The following is a 22,912-nucleotide window of genomic DNA, read 5'->3' on the forward strand; positions in this document are numbered from 1 at the left end:
TGACCAATTGGCAGGTTTGTGCCCGAAACTCAACGCTCCTTTTGCTCACTCATGGCAAGGTCACTTATCCCCAATGCTTAACCAAAAAGTGAAATAAATAAAATGATATATTACACAGCCTTTTATGCAGCTATTTAGAGTGTACCCAATGGAGACCTCCGTTCACACAAACATATTAGTTCTTCAAATGCCGCATTTACACAGATAATGATTGGGCCCGATCAAGGCAGCAACTTTCTGAAATGTATTACCACAAGAGATTCCGAAAATCATCAATCTCCGTCTGTTGGGTGAGTCCTTATAGACTTATCTTTTCACACTTTTACTCATGGAATCAATTTTTTTACAAAACAATAATCACCAAACAGTTTATCACCACACATTTTCCCCATTTTTTTCTGGAAAAAGAAGATGTTAGGTTTGACTGAGATACTATTAGGTGGAGAGAAAGTGGAGGTAGGTAAAGGGGCTGCAGAGATCCCACCCACCTTATGTGGGAAAAAACATCAAAACATGGGCAGAACAAAATCTGTGGTGAGACATTGCTCAGTAAAAACACACAGGGCACGATCCATAGAATTTATTGCGCGTAAATAGGGCCTTTGCGCACCAAATCACATGCGAAACCCCTTTAGTCGATTCATGGAATTGACAGCGCAAGGAAAAATGTACTCTGCAGGGCTTTCGCGCAGGTCCGACGTGTTCAGTAGATCGCATTGTGTGAGTGTGACCAATCAACTTGCGAGGCACCAGTGGTCCATGGATGAAAATCGATTTCTAAACAATCAATCAGCCCCACACGTCTAGTACACCAGAAGGGATCTGAACAGATTGGAAACACAAATAGATTGTAAACCTCCTTGTCCAATTTTTGTAACGTGGACGGAACGGCAGGCTTATCTCCGCAAGGTGCTGGATCATTGGTTAGTTCCAACACAGCGAAAATTCAATTACTACCTAATGATAAAAGTGCCTGTCCAGTCAAGTTTGTATAAAGATATCTACTTTATTATTATTACAACAGACAGTTCTAGCACACTACAAAATAACACCCACCCTGTAAAGGAACACAGAGGACAAACAGTTTAATTCACGAAGGAAATGGATGCACTCTGCATACTGACAGGAGGGAAGTTGGTAAAGCAATCCGTCTTAACTATTCAAGGTTATTTGGTTTCAGCACCAAGGGAACAAGGGGTCATAAATGTCACAAGGGGCCTTCAGAGAAGGACCAGGGGAGCAGAACCTCAATGTACCTGGTGCTTGAGATGATCTTGATGCTCGAGCATCAAGTTGGTTCCAGGATGCTTTGCAGCTCCTGCAACAGAGTTCAAGACGGGAGACAGCTGCAGGTATCTGTGGCAGGCAGTTTGGCAAGTGAGGCTCGACTGATGGCTGCGGGCTGGCCTACATGGCGGCTCATGGTCAAAAATCATTGTCTCTGTGCTGGTTGGTGTTAAGACGGATTTCTGAACTCTGTCCTGGTGGTGCAGAAGTTCAGAAGGCCAACCTAATTACTTGGAACAGGGTAACCTCTGGACGAGCCAGACCAATCAAGGTAGCGATCGCGACGGTCAAGACTAGGTCTCAAGAGGGGTGAGGGTGACTGAAAGCCCGCAATGAGCACACAAAGCAAGATCACTTACAAACTACTCCAAACAGGTGTTATATAAAAAATATATACACATTTATTTTAAGGCCTTTAAAACAACGACCGTAGCGAGAAAATCACAATATAACAATGTTAAACCAACACATACCATATCAAAACAATATATATACAAATACGACAGTCGCAAGCGTTATATGCACGAAATGTGTAGTCCACCTGTAAGGGAAGGAAAACAGGCAGTGCAATACAATGCGTTAGACTCAGTTCGCCTTCAGAGGCACCTAACTAGATGGAAGTCCGAGCCCTGCGAAGAGTGGAGCCTTGTGCTCAAAGTACCTGCACGCGCTGGTCCCAACGGGCAAAAGGAGAAGCTCTTCGAAGGAAGTCAGGCATTTCAGTTTAGTGCTTACAGAAGAAGAACAAGTTCCGTGACTCAAGCGCAGCCTCCACAGTGGGCAGAAGCAGAGCGCGAGTACGGCAAAAGGGTGCTGTTTTACACAGCGGGGAAAAGCAATGGGCTCCTGCAGGAGGGCGACCAGATCCTAGCTAAACTACTCACCGGTCCCCGATGCAAGCAGACCCAGGCTTCTCCGCGTCAGTTTCAGCAGCTGGCAGGTTCAGAAGAGCAGGGAACGCCTCGTCGTCGTGTTGAGTAAAAAGACGTCCCAATCGAAGAAACCCGCACAGTTTTGTCACCACAGCAGGGCAACGGAGCGGCCGTGTGTATCCGAGCCAAATGTACACTACTCACTTCAGACTTGGGAACGCCAAGTGTACGAAGCGTGTGAGAGTGACCAGGACTCGAAATACAACACAACCTGGCGGCGGTTACAGAGCAAGACTCCCGTGTAAGCTGGTCAGTCAACTGGATGGCCCAGAGACGCTTCCGAAGGCTTACTGGCAGGAGATGGTGAAGATGCCGAGAATAGCTGTTCCCGCTATTCCAAAGGTCGAAGTACCAGTACAGGCCTTCTGGTTCGATCTAAGGTGAAAAGGGTTTCACAAGGCGACAGCAGTGCAGAGGAGTAGTCCTTTGCGGGTCACCAGCGATTCCTCGGTCCAGCCTCTTGGTTGCAGGATACTTGGCTCCTGTATTCCTTCGTTCGTGAGAACTCAGGAGATCGACATGGTAGTGGTGTTTCCAGCCCCCTCTTATCCACGGTTCCCTTCGCGCCAAAACGGAGTGGACCCAATGGGAGATCCGCTCATCAACACTCACACCATTCGTGGACCAATCACGGACCACGGTGGTCCCAGGCATTCACACCACCCTAGACTCTCTGGCACCCAGGATGTGTATTGGGACCAGACATCCCAGCCCACACCCTGGAGGCACACAAAAGACATGTAGAAGCCCGCGAAAGCATCCGTGTTTCACGGGAAAGTACATGCCCAAATAAGGAAGGCCCCGGGTCGGCTCAACCTGGGGAAGGTGAAGGGAGCAAGACGGTCAGCGGACAGGACAAAAGAGCCTCGTGGTCTGGCCATTTTGGGAGCCAGGCCACCATTTTGGGTTAAGCGCGGAAAACGCGCTTAGAACGCCAAAAGGAGCTCAAAATACAAAGAAACAATCGCTGCCACCATTCCCGTCCCTGAATCACTTGCACCGATCAGATACAATCCTAAACGAGTATCTAGGGCCCGTAGAAGGCTAGAGACCCAAGAGAGCTGTAACTTAGCTTACAGTGCCCTTTTGTGCGATGTTGCACTGAAGCCGCAACATGATAAAAGAAACTACGGGAAACAGCGTTCCACGGTACTGACTGTCTTAAGGGCATGTCAGTTTCCCCATAAGAAAAGGAGCGAAAGCCCAGAGGAGTGGAGCAGAAGGCTGCACTTCTCTGGCAAAGTCAAGAACAAGGTGAAAAACAACAGCAAAAAGTTTAGGGGTTGCCACATAGAAGGAAAATTACCTACAATTACGAAATCTTTCCTAACACTCGCCCCTCCCAGACTATGGACAGGGGGAACTAATCCACCCCTGGATGAGTCTCTTGTTCTGGTCGGTTAAACATTCTGGACAACCCATCAGCATTGCTATGTTGGACACCTGGCCTATGCTCAATAGTGAAGTCGAAGCCTTGTAGACTTATGGACCACCTAAGCAACTTTGGATTCTCCCCCTTCATGTTCATTAGCCACTTTAACGGCTTATGGTCAGTTTGCACAGTGAAGTGGGTCCCATAGAGGTAGGGCCTCAGCTTCCTTAGGGCCCACACAACAGAGAAACATTCTTTCTCTACCGTGGACCATCTGAGCTCTCTGTCCTTAAGCTGGCGACTAATAAAACCAATAGGGTGTTCCTTACCCTTCTCATCTACTTGTGATAGTACAGCTCCTATCCCAGTGTCAGAGGCGTCCGTCTGCACGATAAAAGGTCTTTGATAATCAGGAGCCCTGAGGACAGGGGCCTGGCACAAGGAGTCTTTTAAGCCATTGAAGGCCTTCTCACACTCGTCGGTCCAAGTTACCTTCTTGGGTTTCTTCGGAGTTGTGAGGGCAGTCAGAGGAGCAGCTATGGTGCCATAGTCTGCCACAAAATTGCGGTAATACCCCGTGAGTCCTAAGAAGGCTCTCACTTGGGTTTGCGTAGTGGGGGTAGGCCAGTCTTGTACTGCTTGTACTTTACTGGGTAGAGGCTGTATCCACCCTCCACCTACTTCATGTCCAAGGTAAACCACTGAGCCTTGTCCAATCTGGCATTTACTAGCCTTTATGGTCAGGTGTGCTTTCTGAAGAGCCTGGAGCACAATCCCGAGGTGTTTCACATGGTCTTCCCAGGTGGCACTGAAAACTGCTATATCGTCCAGATATGCAAGACAGAATTCGTCCAACCCATTCAACACATGATTCACAAGCCTCTGGAAAGTGGCAGGTGCATGCTTCAACCCGAACGGCATTACCCGGAATTGGTAAAGGCCGTCTGGAGTAGAAAATGCTGTCTTCTCCTTGGCATGTTCTGCTAACGCTATTTGCCAATAGCCAGCAGTGAGGTCAAACGTGCTGAGGTACTTGGAGGCACCCAAAGTATCCACCAGCTCATCTGTTCGAGGCAAGGGGTGTGCATCTGTCTTGGTGACAGTATTCAGAGCCCTGTAATCCACGCAGAACCTCAATTCAGAAGTGCCTGCCTTTGGAACCAAAACCACTGGGCTGGACCAAGGACTACTAGAGGGTTCAATCACCCCAAGCTCTAACATCTTGTTGACCTCGGTCTTAATATAAGACCGTGCTTTATCTGACATCCTGTATCCCCTACTTTTGGTAGGTACACTGTCTCCTGTGTCTATGTTATGTTTGCACCAAGGTGTCAAACCAGGCGACTGTGAAAACAGGGGGGAAAACTGCCTAAGCAAACATTTCACCTCAGCATGCTGATCAGAAGTCAGGTGAGGGGCCACTCGGACACCCTCAAAGGAGCTATCTGAAGGACCGCTTTGGAACAGGTCGGGGAGAGGTTCAGACTCCTCTTCCTCAACGTCTGAAGCCAGTAGCAGTGCTGCGATTTCGACTCTTGGGACGAAAGCCTTCAGCCTATTCACGTGAAACACTTTTGGAGCCTGTCCAGGCCTTCCAAGGTCCACTAAATAGTTAACCTCACCCAGGGGCTCCACCACTGTGTAAGGGCCTGACCATTTGTCCTGTAAAGCTTGAGGCCTTATGGGATTCATGATCAGGACTTGCTGACCAGGTGTAAAGTTGATGAGGGAAGCTTTCTGGTCATACCAATGTTTCACCAGCGCTTGTCCTGCCTTCAATTTATCACTAGCCAAGCCCATCAGAAGTACCATCCGTTTTCTGAGCCCTAGCACATAATCGACTATGTTGGTAGTAACAGGGGGAGTGGGCATCTCCCATCCCTCTTTGACGATGGCTAAGGGTCCCCGTACGGGATGACCGAACAGAGGTTCGAAGGGGCTGAAGCCAACACCCTCCTGTGGTACCTCTCGGTAGGCAAACAGTAAGCATGGTAAAAGAAGATCCCATTTTCTTCTCTGAGGTTCCTCCAGAGCCCCAATCATGCTCTTTAACGTTCTGTTGAAACGTTCCACCAGACCATTGGTCTGGGGGTGGTATGCAGAAGAGAACTTGTAGGTGACCCCACATTCTTTCCACATAGCCTGCATATACTTCGACATAAAGTTGCTGCCACGATCTGACACAACTTCTTTAGGGAAGCCAACCCTAGTAAATATGCCGAGTAAAGCTTTTGCAACTGACTTGGCAGTTACAGTTTTCAATGGGATGGCCTCAGGATACCTGGTTGCATGGTCGACCAGCACCAGGATAAACCTATTGCCCGAGGATGTTTGCTGGTCAAGGGGACCAACGATGTCGATCCCTACCCTTTCAAATGGTATCCCCACAACTGGGAGCGGTACCAACGGAGCTTGGATTGTCGCGCCAACCTTACCAGACAACTGGCAGGAGGCACAACTCCTGCAGTGACTTTCTACTTGCACCCCCATCTTGGGCCAGTAGAAGTGCATGGATAACCTTTGCTTGGTCCTCTTCATACCAAGGTGACCAGCAAGAGGAACTTCATGCGCCAACTGCAGGAGGAAGGGCCTAACAGCAAGGGGAACCACCAACCTCCTATGGTCTCCTTCTGTAGACTCTGTGGGCTCACTATACAGGAGTCCACCTTCCCAATAAATCCTATGCGTCCCAGGAGGTTCACCCTCAAGCTGGGAGCAGGCCTGTCTCCTTAGGCCTTCCAGAGATGGGCACTCACGTTGGCCTATACTGAATTCGTCCCTATCAGAACCTCCTTCAACTAACAAGTCTTTTAGTTCAGGATGATCGTTGGGGTCAAATACTTCAGGCATCACCACCTCCTCGTCAGGCCCGGGCGATTGACCAACTTCCTCCACCGCAGTAGTAGGCGAGCTCGGGGGAATATTCTCTTTCCCTCGTCGTGACTTGTCGACTCCTTTCGCCTTGGGTTTCCCCTTCGGCTGGGGCGGCGTATTGGACTTGGCCAATGCTGCCCGTGCTTGAGACCGTGGGTAGGGTCTTTCGGCAGTGTCTCCTACGAGCCCTAAAGCTCTGAGATCATTACCTAACAAGACCTTTCCCGCGACGTTTCTCTGAATGCTCACTGGAATCCTGACTGCTGTACCATTTAAAGTAAGATTTACAGGTATTACTGGAAACATACGGAGGGGGCCGTCAGCCAACTTAGTGGGCATCAGAGTAGCTCTGGCAACTTCCTCTGAGTCTACCAAGGTAGAATCCACTACAGTGCGACTGCACCCACTATCCCTAAGAGCTGGAGTATCTACTCCATTGATCAGCACACTGTCTTTAAAGTAGTGCTTGGTATTATCCGGAATCCTAGCATAAGCCTCTGCGACTTTAGGCTCCCAGGAACCCAGGGACACTAAAACTACCTCAGCCTCTATCCCGCTGGGAAATGAGTCTGAGGAGAAGGATGCTCCTGTAATCTCTTCTTCCTCGTAGGAGGAGAAGGCCAGATTAGCGGAGTGGACCCCCAAAGGTCTAACCTTACACCGGGGATCCCCCTTCACATGGTCAGTTGCTCCACAAGCAAAACAAGATCCATTGGGTCTGTTTACATAGGGAGGCTTATTGTAACCAAAGTTCTGTTTCGGAGGCGGACCTCCACTACCCTGTGAGTTCTCTTGTGTCTTACCCTTACTTTTCTTTTTGTGGCCCTTATGAGAAGAAGATTTAGCAGATTCTCCACCCTCCATATCTTTGGACTTTTTCCCTTCCTCCTGCTTACCAGGATGAGTTTTGTCCTTATGGGACACTCGATGTGACACCCATAAGTCTGCTGCAATGGCCAGCTTCTTAGGATCTATCTCCTTCGAATCGGCCAAATGCTGCTTAAGCTCCGGGGAAGAAGAAGCAAAAATGTGTTCCAGCATGATAAGATTTATCATGCCTTCGAAGGTAGAAACCTTATAACCTTCGACCCAGCCAGTTAAGTTTTTCAAGGATTCAGTGACATAAGATACCCAAGTACCACCTTCCTTTTTCTTATACTCTGAAACGTTTCAAATATTGGGCCGGAGTCTTCCCAAACTTTAAAATGAGAGTTTGCTTTAACATTGCGAAATAAGCTCGCTCAGCCTTCGACATTTCCATGATGGCACTACAGCCAGAATGGGGCAGTCGGCTGAGTAACCAGGCAATCTTATCAGCATTGTCAACTTGTTGAACTTCGCATGCATACTCAAACGCATTCAGCCAGTCCATAATGTCATTCCTTTCTTCATACACACTGAGCAGATCTTTCGGAAACCGTGGATGAGAGGAGGCCCCAGACCCATGTCCAGGACCCTTGGACCCATTTGTAAACTGAAGCTTGGCCAGTTCCAACTGGTGATTCCTGTCTTTTTGTTTTTCTGCCTGTTCGATTTTTAGTTTGGCTATGCTGAATTCAAGCTCCTGCTGCCTAAACCGCAGCTCTTGCTTCTTGAATTCAAGCATAACCTCCCCATCAGCACTGGCAAAGGAAACATTAGACATCTCATCCTCCCTGTCCTCGTGGTCGCGATGGATCAGTGCGGTGGCAGAACCGTCGGTTCTACCAGTGAGAGCAGCCCCACCACCTTCCGCACTGTCCTCAGAAGTTATAGCGTCAAGCTGCGCTTCTTGCCACGCCACGATTCTTTGGATCATTTCCAATTTCGTGCCTTGAAAGGAAACACCTCTCTCCGCACACATCTTCTTCAATGTTTCTGATTTGGAAGCATTTAAAGTTAACAAGGTATTTGTTCCCATACTGTTAGATAGGGATAGGACTATGGCCTTTTTAAAGTTATACTACAACAATTCACTACGTGTCCTGGTTGGAATAACCTGAAATGCCTTAGTTCGTGCGCAACACTGGATACCTTCAGTCGTACCCCACCGCTGTACACCAATTTGTTAAGACGGATTTCTGAACTCTGTCCTGGTGGCGCAGAAGTTCAGAAGGCCAACCTAATTACTTGGAACAGGGTAACCTCTGGACGAGCCAGACCAATCAAGGTAGCGATCGCGGCGGTCAAGACTAGGTCTCAAGAGGGGTGAGGGTGACTGAAAGTCCGCAATGAGCACACAAAGCAAGATCACTTACAAACTACTCCAAACAGGTGTTATATAAAAAAATATATACACATTTATTTTAAGGCCTTTAAAACAACGACTGTAGCGAGAAAATCACAATATAACAATGTTAAACCAACACATACCATATCAAAACAATATATATACAAATACGACATTCGCAAGCGTTATATGCACGAAATGTGTAGTCCACCTGCAAGGGAAGGAAAACAGGCAGTGCGATACAATGCTTTAGACTCAGTTCGCCTTCAGAGGCACCTAACTAGATGGAAGTCCGAGCCCTGCGAAGAGTGGAGCCTTGTGCTCAAAGTACCTGCACGCGCTGGTGCCAACGGGCAAAAGGAGAAGCTCTTCGAAGGAAGTCAGGCAGTTCAGTTTAGTGCTTACAGAAGAAGAACAAGTTCCGCGACTCAAGCGCAGCCTCCACAGTGGGCAGAAGCAGAGCGCGAGTACGGCAAAAGGGTGCTGTTTTACACAGCGGGGAAAAGCAATGGGCTCCTGCAGGAGGGCGACCAGATCCTAGCTAAACTACTCACCGGTCCCCGATGCAAGCAGACCCAGGCTTCTCCGCGTCAGTTTCAGCAGCTGGCAGGTTCAGAAGAGCAGGGAACGCCTCGTCGTTGTGTTGAGTAAAAAGACGTCCCAATCGAAGAAACCCGCACAGTTTTGTCACCACAGCAGGGCAACGGAGCGGCCGTGTGTATCCGAGCCAAATGTACACTACTCACTTCAGACTTGGGAACGCCAAGTGTACGAAGCGTGTGAGAGTGACCAGGACTCGAAATACAACACAACCTGGCGGCGGTTACAGAGCAAGACTCCCGTGTAAGCTGGTCAGTCAACTGGATGGCCCAGAGACGCTTCCGAAGGCTTACTGGCAGGAGATGGTGAAGATGCCGAGAATAGCTGTTCCCGCTATTCCAAAGGTCGAAGTACCAGTACAGGCCTTCTGGTTCGATCAAAGGTGAAAAGGGTTTCACAAGGCGACAGCAGTGCAGAGGAGGAGTCCTTCAGCGGGTCACCAGCGATTCCTCGAACCAGCCTCTTGGTTGCAGGATACTTGGCTCCTGTATTCCTTCGTTCGTGAGAACTCAGGAGATCGACATGGTAGTGGTGTTTCCAGCCCCCTCTTATCCACGGTTCCCTTCGCGCCAAAACGGAGGGGACCCAATGGGAGATCCGCTCAACACTCACACCATTCGTGGACCAATCACGGACCACGGTGGTCCCAGGCATTCACACCACCCTAGACTCTCTGGCACCCAGGATGTGTATTGGGACCAGACATCCCAGCCCACACCCTGGAGGCACACAAAAGACATGTAGAAGCCTGCGAAAGCATCCGTGTTTCGCGGGAAAGTACATGCCCAAATAAGTAAGGCCCCGGGTCGGCTCGACCTGGAGAAGGTGAAGGGAGCAAGACGGTCAGCGGACAGGACAAAGGAGCCTCGTGGTCTGGCCATTTTGGGAGCCAGGCCACCATTTTGGGTTAAGCGCGGAAAATGCGCTTAGAACGCCAAAAGGAGCTCAAAATACAAAGAAACGATCGCTGCCACCATTCCCGTCCCTGAATCACTTGCACCGATCAGATACAATCCTAAATGAGTATCTAGGGCCCGTAGAAGGCTAGAGACCCAAGAGAGCTGTAATTTAGCTTACAGTGCCCTCTTGTGTCATGTTGCACTAAAGCCGCAACATGATAAAAGAAACTACGGGAAACAGCGTTCCCCGGTACTGACTGTCTTAAGGGCATGTCAGTTTCCCCATAAGAAAAGGAGCGAAAGCCCAGAGGAGTGCAGCAGAAGGCTGCACTTCTCTAGCAAAGTCAAGAACAAGGTGAAAAACAACAGCAAAAAGTTTAGGGGTTGCCACATGGAAGGAAAATTACCTACAATTACGAAATCTTTCCTAACAGTTGGTGGATCTGGAATGCTGGTTGAGGCGTTTTGAACGGCTTTAGTGACTGCAGCGTGACAACAGTCAGTGGTGCAGTCGGTCACTGTTTGAGGGCTCTACTGTCTCGATAATGTCCTTAAAGGATGGGTGCTAGTTGATGCTTGTTGCGGCACTCCTCCTAGCTTCTTTGCAGGGCTTGTGTTGTCCTTTAATGCAGACGGCCCAAAGCTGAGGAGATTGTTTGCAGGCAACAGCCTTGTCCTTTGTTTCAGAGACACTCTGGCACTTCCCACATAGGAAGCTTGCTGGCAGAACCTAGCAGGGCATGCTGTTTGATAGCTGAGTACACGTTCTGGCGCTACTGCACAGGTCCTCTGAGTCCGGTATCTCCTATGTTCTCTGGGAGATGTTTAAGGGAGGGATCTTGCTTCCCTCTTGGAAATCCTGGCCTTCCTTCACTGGCGGAAGCTGTAAGGCAGACCGTAACTTCAGCCAGGGTAAAATGAGTCCTTCTACTTACTCCTTTCAAAGTCGTTGGATAATCTGCTAAATTTGGGTTCAGCCCTCTTTTAAAGCCAAATGGGCCTCAGTGATTGGTGCCAGCTAAGCCTACCTTATTGAACCATTCCTGGGTCCCAACCAACAATCTTCTGTTATGCATAAGGTCATAACCAGAGTGCTTTGCAACAGGAAAGGTAAGGGGTGACAACATTTATTTATTTGCATTTTTAAAGCGCTCAAGCAGCTCATGGGCATCGAGGCACTTTGCATAATCATTTTTTATTTTTGTCTTAGTTGCGTATTGGACTATGAAGTCCAACCCATCTTCCTGTCTGTTGTGGATCAAAGTGTCTGTCTGGTTAATTGAGCTCTATGGGCCTCATTACGACCCTGGCGGTAGGGGGTTAATGGGGCCGGTAGAGCTGCCGGCCCCGTTAACACCCTACCGCTTAATTACGAGGTCTGCTCGCAGGCCACGCTAAGGACGCCTGGTAAAACCAGGCGTCCTTAGCGGGTCCCGCAAGCAGACCAGTATGCTAACATCATAGCATCATCCCCATTCCCATTGACTCCTATAGGGGCTGAAATGGGAATGGTGATGTACCGGGTCTGGGTTCCTTGAATGGGGAAATACCGGGCCCTCCATGGTCGGAATGGCCCGGTATTTCCCCATTCAGAGAACCCGGACCCGGTACCCGGAATGGGGGTAGCCATGCCGCAAAAAGCGGCATGTTTACCTCCAGGGTCGTAATGAGGCCCTATGTGACTCCTGATCAAAGCGCAGGTCTCCCCTGAAGTTTGTCATGAGAATAGACTTTCTGTTTCCATCAACTCACAAACTTCTTCCCTCTGAAAGGGGGTCTCCCTGCAGGGGTTGCCTACTGTAAACAGTTGTCTTAGACATGCCATTCACTGCCCTTCATGCAGAGGGGTGGGAGCTAGGTTCAAGTTGACACATTGCATATCAAAGAGATGTTGATGTTTCCTGTCCCGTGTGTTGTGCGAACACGCCCCTTTGCAGGCCTGCTTCAATTAACTCTCATCAGTATGTGCAACCACCACAGAGAACTACAATAGAACAGGGCAGATAAGGGAGGGATCTTGCTTCCCTCTTGGAAATCCTGGCCTTCCTTCACTGGCGGAAGCTGTAAGGCAGACCGTAACTTCAGCCAGGGTAAAATGAGTCCTTCTACTTACTCCTTTCAAAGTCGTTGGATAATCTGCTAAGTGTGGGTTCAGCCCTCTTTTAAAGCCAAATGGGCCGCAGTGATTGGTGCCAGCTAAGCCTACCTTATTGAACCAATCTTGGGTCCCAACCAACAATCTTCTGTTATGCATAAGGTCATAACCAGAGTGCTTTGCAACAGCAACGGTAAGGGGTGACAACATTTATTTATTTGCATTTTTAAAGCGCTCAAGCAGCTCACGGGCATCGAGGCACTTTGCATAATCATTTTTTATTTTTCTCTTAGTTGCGTCTTGGACTATGAAGTCCAACCCATCTTCCTGTCTGTTGTGGATCAAAGTGTCTGTCTGGTTAATTGAGCTCTATGGGCCTCATTACGACCCTGGTGGTAGCGGGATAACGGGGCCGGTAGAGCTGCCGGCCCCGTTAACCCCCTACCGCCTAATTACGAGGTCTGCTCGCAGGCCACGCCAGGGACGCCTGGTAAAACCAGGTGTCCTTAGCGGGTCCCGCGAGCAAACCTGTATGCTAACATCATAGCATCATCCCCACTCCCATTGACTCCTATAGGGGCTGAAATGGGAATGGGGATGTACCGGGTCTGGGTTCCTTGAATGGGGAAATTCCGGGCCCTCCATGGTCGGAATGGCCCGGTATTTCCCCATTCAGGGAACCCAGACCCGGTACCCGGAATGGGGGTAGCCATGCCGCAAAAAGTGGCATGGTTACCTCCAGGGTCGTAATGAGGCCCTATGTGACTCCTGATCAAAGCGCAGGTCTCCCTTGAAGTTTGTCATGAGAATAGACTTTCTGTTTCCATCAACTCACAAACTTCTTCCCTCTGAAAGGGGGTCTCCCTGCAGGGGTTATCTACTGTAAACAATTGTCCTAGACATGCCATTCACTGCCCTTCATGCAGAGGGGTGGGAGCTAGGTTCAAGTTGACACATTGCATATCAAAGAGATGTTGATGTTTCCTGTCCCATGTGTTGTGCGAACAAGCCCCTTTGCAGGCCTGCTTCAATTAACTCTCATCAGTATGTGCTACCACCACAGAGAACTACAATAGAACAGGGCAGATAAGGGAGGGATCTTGCTTCCCTCTTGGAAATCCTGGCCTTCCTTCACTGGCGGAAGCTGTAAGGCAGACCGTAACTTCAGCCAGGGTAAAATGAGTCCATCTACTTACTCCTTTCAAAGTCGTTGGATAATCTGCTAAGTGTGGGTTTAGCCCTCTTTTAAAGCCAAATGGGCCTCAGTGATTGGTGCCAGCTAAGCCTACCTTATTGAACCATTCCTGGGTCCCAACCAACAATCTTCTGTTATGCATAAGGTCATAACCAGAGTGCTTTGCAACAGGAAAGGTAAGGGGTGACAACATTTATTTATTTGCATTTTTAAAGCGCTCAAGCAGCTCATGGGCATCGAGGCACTTTGCATAATCATTTTTTATTTTTGTCTTAGTTGCGTATTGGACTATGAAGTCCAACCCATCTTCCTGTCTGTTGTGGATCAAAGTGTCTGTCTGGTTAATTGAGCTCTATGGGCCTCATTACGACCCTGGCGGTAGGGGGTTAACGGGGCCGGTAGAGCTGCCGGCCCCGTTAACACCCTACCGCTTAATTACGAGGTCTGCTCGCAGGCCACGCTAAGGACGCCTGGTAAAACCAGGCGTCCTTAGCGGGTCCCGCAAGCAGACCAGTATGCTAACATCATAGCATCATCCCCATTCCCATTGACTCCTATAGGGGCTGAAATGGGAATGGTGATGTACCGGGTCTGGGTTCCTTGAATGGGGAAATACCGGGCCCTCCATGGTCGGAATGGCCCGGTATTTCCCCATTCAGAGAACCCGGACCCGGTACCCGGAATGGGGGTAGCCATGCCGCAAAAAGCGGCATGTTTACCTCCAGGGTCGTAATGAGGCCCTATGTGACTCCTGATCAAAGCGCAGGTCTCCCCTGAAGTTTGTCATGAGAATAGACTTTCTGTTTCCATCAACTCACAAACTTCTTCCCTCTGAAAGGGGGTCTCCCTGCAGGGGTTGCCTACTGTAAACAGTTGTCTTAGACATGCCATTCACTGCCCTTCATGCAGAGGGGTGGGAGCTAGGTTCAAGTTGACACATTGCATATCAAAGAGATGTTGATGTTTCCTGTCCCGTGTGTTGTGCGAACACGCCCCTTTGCAGGCCTGCTTCAATTAACTCTCATCAGTATGTGCAACCACCACAGAGAACTACAATAGAACAGGGCAGATAAGGGAGGGATCTTGCTTCCCTCTTGGAAATCCTGGCCTTCCTTCACTGGCGGAAGCTGTAAGGCAGACCGTAACTTCAGCCAGGGTAAAATGAGTCCTTCTACTTACTCCTTTCAAAGTCGTTGGATAATCTGCTAAGTGTGGGTTCAGCCCTCTTTTAAAGCCAAATGGGCCGCAGTGATTGGTGCCAGCTAAGCCTACCTTATTGAACCAATCTTGGGTCCCAACCAACAATCTTCTGTTATGCATAAGGTCATAACCAGAGTGCTTTGCAACAGCAACGGTAAGGGGTGACAACATTTATTTATTTGCATTTTTAAAGCGCTCAAGCAGCTCACGGGCATCGAGGCACTTTGCATAATCATTTTTTATTTTTCTCTTAGTTGCGTCTTGGACTATGAAGTCCAACCCATCTTCCTGTCTGTTGTGGATCAAAGTGTCTGTCTGGTTAATTGAGCTCTATGGGCCTCATTACGACCCTGGCGGTAGCGGGATAACGGGGCCGGTAGAGCTGCCGGCCCCGTTAACCCCCTACCGCCTAATTACGAGGTCTGCTCGCAGGCCACGCCAGGGACGCCTGGTAAAACCAGGTGTCCTTAGCGGGTCCCGCGAGCAAACCTGTATGCTAACATCATAGCATCATCCCCACTCCCATTGACTCCTATAGGGGCTGAAATGGGAATGGGGATGTACCGGGTCTGGGTTCCTTGAATGGGGAAATTCCGGGCCCTCCATGGTCGGAATGGCCCGGTATTTCCCCATTCAGGGAACCCAGACCCGGTACCCGGAATGGGGGTAGCCATGCCGCAAAAAGCGGCATGGTTACCTCCAGGGTCGTAATGAGGCCCTATGTGACTCCTGATCAAAGCGCAGGTCTCCCTTGAAGTTTGTCATGAGAATAGACTTTCTGTTTCCATCAACTCACAAACTTCTTCCCTCTGAAAGGGGGTCTCCCTGCAGGGGTTGCCTGCTGTAAACAGTTGTCCTAGACATGCCACTCACTGCCCTTCATGCAGAGCGGTGGGAGCTAGGTTCAAGTTGACACATTGCATATCAAAGAGATGTTGATGTTTCCTGTCCCTTGTGTTGTGCGAACAAGCCCCTTTGCAGGCCTGCTTCAATTAACTCTCATCAGTATGTGCTACCACCACAGAGAACTACAATAGAACAGGGCAGATCCATGGAGCCTTTTATATTTTAATTAGGCTGGCCCTGGCGGAGGAAGGTGTTGCCTTCCCTTTTCCTGAGATGCTTTGATGTACCCGTGGCTGTCACATTCCAGCTAAATGTGACAAGGAGGACTGCGCCTGTAGGCTTTGTCCCCCTGGAGTACATTTGATTATGTGTTTGTTGCAGCGAAAATAGGAAAATATGCGCAGATTAGCCACACACTTTTTCTGAGGCTGATCTCCCATCATTCATTTTAATTACCAAACTTCAAAAAAGCCCAGGCAAGCACACACTCCCCGTGAGGAAGGTCGAATTCTTCACAGAGAGACACCTTGCAGAGCGTGACCCGCGCATATACCAGAGTGGGGGGCAGAACATGCAGAATGAGGAAGAACAAGGAAAATTGCAGGTGTTTTCTGAGTGATGGCCTGTGCGAAGCGATCACACGCCGTAAACTGCACAGGTAAAATTGTATTCATGTATCTGTCCGTGCAACCTCATGATGGGGAAATGACCATGCAAAGCTCTCGATGTAACCGCCACCCGAAGGCAGACGCACAGATACTTGCGCATAGAAATCACTGTGCAGAGGTAAGATCACATGTTTAATTTCAGGGTGCATGCACGCAATCGGGGTTCTGATAGAAGTTAAGGGTGCGCGTAAGCATTATAGTGTGGTGCAGGAGCAGTGTACAGGGGTTCCCACGCATATTTAACAGGACATTACAACTTTTACTAGACATGTTATGCAGTGTCGCCGGGGTGCTGGCTTGGTTGCAGGGGCCACCATGCAGGATTAAAGGGGGGCATGATTTCGGGCACGGGGACTGTGCACCGGTAGGTATTAATGGCTGTCTATGCTTTGAGGGGGGGCGTGTCGGTGGTGTTCCGACCACGACTTGAGCATAGTCTTACTTTGCGGGAACAATTCCATGAATGCACACAGAAAAACCATGCACGCAGGATATATGCGCACTTTTCCAAGAATCGGGCCCACACAATATTTTGTCAGAGATGCCACTCGAATCCCTAATTGCCAGGCCGCATTTGGGGAAAGTGTTTGGTGAAAGTGCTCTATAAAATATTTCACCATATAAAAACAGTGGAACATGTTGTCAGTATGCATGTGAATTTAGATATAAACCTAGAGTTTGTTATGTGTCATTCTTGGTGGCCTTGCTGTAGCAAGATAACTTTCCTTCTTCGTTGCACTTCTCAGCAACTTTACTGTCATATGAATTTACAACTAGGATACCTTTGTTTATTGCTTTTATACACTTTTTATCAGATAAAAAATACGAATGAACAATCGTTAGAGTCGTTTTAAAATTATTCAAAACTTCTGAACACAATATTAATGCATTTAATATGGCTCTAACCTAGGAGTTTAAAACATAAGGCAACACAAAATTGGGATGATACATATATAGACATTCTCTTTCCCTATTAAACAGCAACCCCCCACCCAACTATGGAAACTCACAAATGATGTGTTAACCTCGTAGTATCTTCTGTGACGTGTCCTTACAAATCAGAAACTCCAAACATGAAAATCATGGGGGTGAGAATAGACATTTTAATCAGTGGAAAGTAGAGGATTTGTTTAACTTTCAGCAGAAGTGTGATTGATTTAAGAGGGGTATGAAGAGGGAAGCCAACCTAGCACCACCCGACTACCTACTACCTCCTTCTGAGTCACTGGCATTTTAAGCAACCCCTTAAGTGTTAAGGGCGCTGTGTTTGTCCTGAATAATTCCCATGCAGGAGCATTGTAGGCTCAGCCCACTCCCACAGTTCAGTGGTTAATTTGGTACTTTTGATTACTTTTGTACTGGCCGTGGACTAGCAGACCAGTCATTTTCTCAGGTTATAATTCATGAACTTTGAAACCTAGCTTGCCATCCCTATATGAATATCTAATGGAAAGCAGTTCCCATTCATACACTACTTTTCGGAACGCTTAGTGGGGTGACAGAGTGGCCTTCTGCCAAAGGGTCAGTCCACCAAACATTTAATTCGAACTATAAAAATTGACTTAAAAAACAAACGGATGGAGACATGTATCCCTAAAATCCAGAATTGCTGCACTGAAGGTCATCCATCACCTGTCTGACCTCCAAACGGCACACAGCATGCCGGTGCTGTCATTCTTGTCTACTGGGTGCTTTGCCTTATGTCTGCACTGAGATGTGTCTCACTTCCTTGAGCAGTGCCGTGTTAGGCCGTACTTTGCAACGCTGAGAGAAGGCCTCTTTAGCCATCCAATGTGTTTATGTTCCTCGGAGAGAGTGTCTCAATAGGGGGGGTGTTAGGGTTTATCCGCCTCTAGTCTTTAGACTTTAGGTACCCTGGGAATATTCAATGAATATTGTGTGGACAAACAAGAAGCATTAGATCACCAGGACCTGCCTCTGGACCACTACCAGAGTGGCCATGAACTCTGTTGGAAGGAAGACCGTTTTCTAAAAAATCGTTTTTAAGTTAATGGGGCCAGGATGCATTTTGTGACATCAGGCCTGTGTTTAGTTTAACAGTCAAGCACATAAACCTAGAGTTGTATACTCCGTGACTTGAGGCATCTTACTACAATGTGTGTTGAATGAGCAAATATCACTTTCATATAGAAAATATTTAACAAGCATTTGAGGATTGCAATCTTAACACGATTTAGCTTCTGAAATGCAGGCCGTGTTCTAACCAGTGGTCGAAGTGAGCGGGAGCAGTCGGGAGCGGTGCTCCTCCACTTTTTTTAATTACCTTTTACAGCTCCTATACTTTTATATTAAAAAGAAAACATTCCGGAATGGTTTCGTTTTAAAATAAAAGTGTAGGAAGAAGTTGAAACTTGCCCTTTCAGTGCACTGCACTGAACGTTTCCTTAAACAGCAGGAGTAAGTGTGTGGTGGTGTGTATTGTGTGTGGGAGGGGACGTTATGATGTGGTGTGTAGGGTGTGGGGCAGGCCAGCAGGGAACATAGTTCCACTACCTCCTTTCGTACACTTCGACCACTGATTCTAACTGTTGATATCACAGTGGGAAACCATTGACCACCTGGACTGGTGCACGGAGGCTGTGCTTTCAGCAGCGTTAGTTGATCTTCCTTTATCATCTGATACTGCCAGCACCATCGTCCTCGTCTTCTCTGAGACATTTGACAGAGTCGGTCAAACCATGCTAGGAGGCTAGCTTTGTGGTGTTCAGTGTTTTACAAAACACTACCTTAAACCAGCTACAAAATCCCTTTTTTAAACCAAAAGGAATCTCGACACATCAAACTTTGTAGCTGCGTCATGCTAATCTTTCACAGATACCACCAAACTCACTCACCCACCTGTTATCACAATGCACGGGACATTCATGTGGCATGGACCTGGTGCACTTGAGGTCAGAGGAAATGAATCAGTCAAATATTGTCAACAGAAGCCTGCAGCTAAATTCATAGGGTGTATATAACATTGAACTGAATATTTTCTTTTATTTATTATGTTTATGAAGAAATCATTTATATATCACATCATTTGTCAAAATATCATTAGCAGAGGCATGTGGCTAGCCTACATAGGGTGTATATGACATTTTACTGAGTTGCTATCATTTATTCTAAACATACCCCAAAGACCTGGTTCTAGTTACTAGGGCCAAGAGATTCCTATTTACCTTTGAAGTTGGGTCGAATACGTGCGTCGTAGCCTGACGTCCGTCCCATCAGCTTGTCCAGAAAATCCGAGGGAGACATTGGCTGTGTTTTGATCTCCTCTTTTCCAGAGACCAACCTAAGGACGAAAGGGTAACAGTTACTACAAGGTGGCCACAATTGTGGGTCATTGAATACATGAATCCAGAACTTGATGATTCAACAAAAGCATTGAGATACGTCTTGGATAGGAAGTCGACATCAGAAACTGTTTGTACTCCTTTTTAAAAAATAATAATGATTCTAATAGTATTGACTTTATAGTGCCTTTTTTAATAGAAATGCCATCCTGTCACGACCTAGAGACCTTGCTTTAAAACGTTTCAATTGCAAATGACAATAGCTATCGCTTGCATAGGGCCACCTCCTGAGATGTATACATTAACAAATATTTTAATTTAATTTAAAATTACATATGTTTGTTTTCTGCGGTGGGACATTCCACGGACGACTGCGCCCCCTTTTTAGAAAAGAGGCCCTGGAACACCTGGTAGCGTATTTCAGAAGCTGCGTGTCTCACTTGTGTGTGCCAAGAGTGTGAGGTATTCCGAAACCGCAGCATCATCCTTTTACTCTGGTAGGCACTTCCTTAGTGAATGACTGTGATGGAGAGCAGCCAACATGCACTCACAACAAGGGAGTCCTGCTGGTACTCTCTAAAGATGGAAACGAACAATGAACGTACTCAGCCTGTTGTTGAATCCTGTGCCCGTCAAACCATCCCTGAACAGCTGGGTGCAGGTATACGGGTATTAAAGTAAAACATGAGGCCCTTACTGAACTGCCCGATTCTGTGCTAGGTTTCTACCAAGCTGGCAATTTCAGGGGATAATACTCTGTTCCCCCAGGGCTATTATTTGTGGTACTCCTCAGTCACAACAAAACCTCATCGAGGTAGCCTGGATTGTGCCCATATTCAAAGACCCGATATGTGTCTACTTTCACACATTCTTTTAGGCCCCAAATGAATCTAGGTGTGTGTGGAAATCATCTTTGTATCTTGGTACACCTTTGAAGGGACCTTCATTTTTTTTATTTATTCCTTGGGGTACTTGTGTCAACCTCAACAATAATCCCTCATGAATCTGGTGAGGACTGCCATCCAATAGTCTGCCCCGTGTATTTTGATAGGATTGCATTAGATCATCAATCTGCCCATTAGTCTTTGATCAAACCCAAGCACTTTTAGGATCAAGCTCAGGCTACCAGAAATGTTGCTTTCCTATTTATCCACCTGCATATTTTCTTGACTGTTTTCTTCCTTACTCTCCTGGGAACTTTGTGTGATTCCACAACTGCTCTATCACTCCTCATCACTCCTCATCTTTTGATTACTATATCCGTCACCCATATTTTCTGAAATGGCAATTTCTTCTTTCTTCTCAATTACTCCCTACCCGTTTCAACCTCTTCTACACCAATCATGGCCAAGAGCCATTGACTACAGCTGGACTCCACTCTCTCTGACAACTGTTTGCCCAATCTAAACAACTTCCCTATCAAAAACCTCACTAGACCTCTTTTTTCTATCCTCCTCCCCCCTCTCCTATTCTCACTCTGTTCAGCGCTCACTCTCTGACCATTCACACATACACTTCACCAATTCCAGCCCTATCCACTCTCTTTTCCCCTTCCTTTATCACTAAGAGCCAATTCATACTTGAGTCCATGGTCCCCTATTTCCACCAACTCAGGACCTCCCTCTAAACTCCCCCCACCCCCAACTTGCACCCTCTATAGAACTTGCCTTCAGAAATGATTTCTTACGCTTCAGGTGGATTTAATATTTGCCCATGGAGGTCATTGACAGAAGGAGACTAGTTTGTGAAAATGAAGCTCACAGCAGATTTTGCAAGTGGGAAGACGTGCTTGAAACACTGCAGCACCTACTAGTGGAATGCTTACATCTTAGATCTAGGAGATATTTGCTTTTACAGAAACACGTTGACACCTGTAAGAGTATTGAGCAAGATACCTTTTGGGAAATATGTACTTTGGGTTTTCAAACATTCACCGTGGTTTCAGAGATAACATTTTTGAACTGCTTGAATATGAATGAGTTTTGGTTACTCTGTACTTTTTGGATTTATGTGGATAACTGATGTAGGGTATCACCGAAAGTTAAAAGGAAAAGAAAACCTTCAGTTTTATGAGTGTTCCATAGCAAATTGTTTTAACGTTTTTTTATTCTCTTTTCTTTCTAATTATTACTTTGTTTTATTCCACTTACGTTATCATGGTGTTTTGTATTGTTAAAGTTGAATTTATGTTAACCAATAAACAATTATAATTAAAAAAAGAAAATAGAACTTGCCTTTGTTGAGCTCAACTCAGGCCTAGCTTACCCTTGTAGTAACAGTGCACAGCTGGATCTTTCATGCCAGTTTGTCCCACCCCTGAATAAGGATTTCCCAGCCATCGAATAGCTGTGGGCCACCTTGTGTATTTACATGTGCCCTTGATGCAAAACCCACTCTCCTGCTTTCCTCTTTGCCTAGTAGTACTCTCTCCTTGCCCTCACCACTCCGGTTGACTCTGCTAAATTGTGTGATGGTAATCATATATCCTAGCTATGCTCCCACCCTCCAGGCCATGCTTGCTATCCCAACCTGCACTCCATAGCTTCCTACTTCTCTGCCAATGACTTTGCATTTTACTTCTCCTCTAAAATCTCAAAAATTGGAGATACTCTGTACACTTTTCTACCGTTCATCCTTTCTTTCTCTCCATAACCATTCACCTGCACAGTAACCTGTGAAACCCCTCTCCTACCTCACCTTCTGTCATCCACTTTGTCAACCCATCCTGTACTCTGATGGACCCTTTTGAATCCCAAATGGTCAAAGAGCTTGCACCAGTTATATGCTTTTACCTGCATTCTTTACTCAACCCCTGTCTATCAACTGGCAACTTCCCAGCTTGGTAAAAGGTAAACATGTTCATTTCCATCCTGGAGAAACCTACTGCTTACCCTAGTAATCCCTAGTTCCATTGGCCTGCACCTTTTGCCTTAGCACTCTAAAACCCGAGAGTATGTTTTCTTTAACCACGTTGCAAACTACCTGGAAATCAATGTACTGTGTGGCATCTTCCAACATAGTTATTGCTGCTTACACCCCACCTAGATGTCTCCAGCTCATATCACTGTTCTCGCTTCAGCCCACCATCCTCACCATTCTGCTATCGTCACTCTACTCAGTCCTTTGTCCCTTTTGAAACTATAGAACAGCACACTATACTCCAAACTCTTTCCTTCCTTGATTTCACGGACCCAGTATTGAAATGGGTGACCTCATACTGCTCTACGTCAATTCTATTTAAATATTACTTCTTTTTATGGGGATTTGATCCACACTGTTGGATTCCGGTTTTGCTTTGTCCTTCAAGGTTTCTCACATTGCATGTTGTTTCCCAAATAAACATTACATTTTTATTTCGTTTTTTGGAATGCAACCTATTAAAAAATAGAGGTGTTGATCTAAAGTCTCTCAGCTGCAGAAAGGATTGTAAGGA

The 22,912-nt window shown here is 47.2% G+C and overlaps 1 protein-coding gene across 2 annotated transcripts in view; it reads right to left on the minus strand.

The window, feature by feature from the left end:
* LOC138481120 (glycine receptor subunit alpha-4) overlaps positions 1 to 22,912 on the minus strand; it is a 1,152,059-nt gene that overhangs the window by 638,366 nt on the left and 490,781 nt on the right. For both annotated transcript variants that reach the window (XM_069613038.1, XM_069613039.1), the window contains exon 2: positions 19,363 to 19,478. In XM_069613038.1, coding sequence (XP_069469139.1) covers positions 19,363 to 19,478 — 116 coding nt within the window. The remainder of the gene's footprint in view (positions 1 to 19,362; positions 19,479 to 22,912) is intronic.

This window comes from Ambystoma mexicanum, chromosome 5p, assembly GCF_040938575.1.
Source record: "Ambystoma mexicanum isolate Mex_15411 chromosome 5p, UKY_AmexF1_1, whole genome shotgun sequence".
Classification (NCBI taxonomy): domain Eukaryota; kingdom Metazoa; phylum Chordata; class Amphibia; order Caudata; family Ambystomatidae; genus Ambystoma; species Ambystoma mexicanum.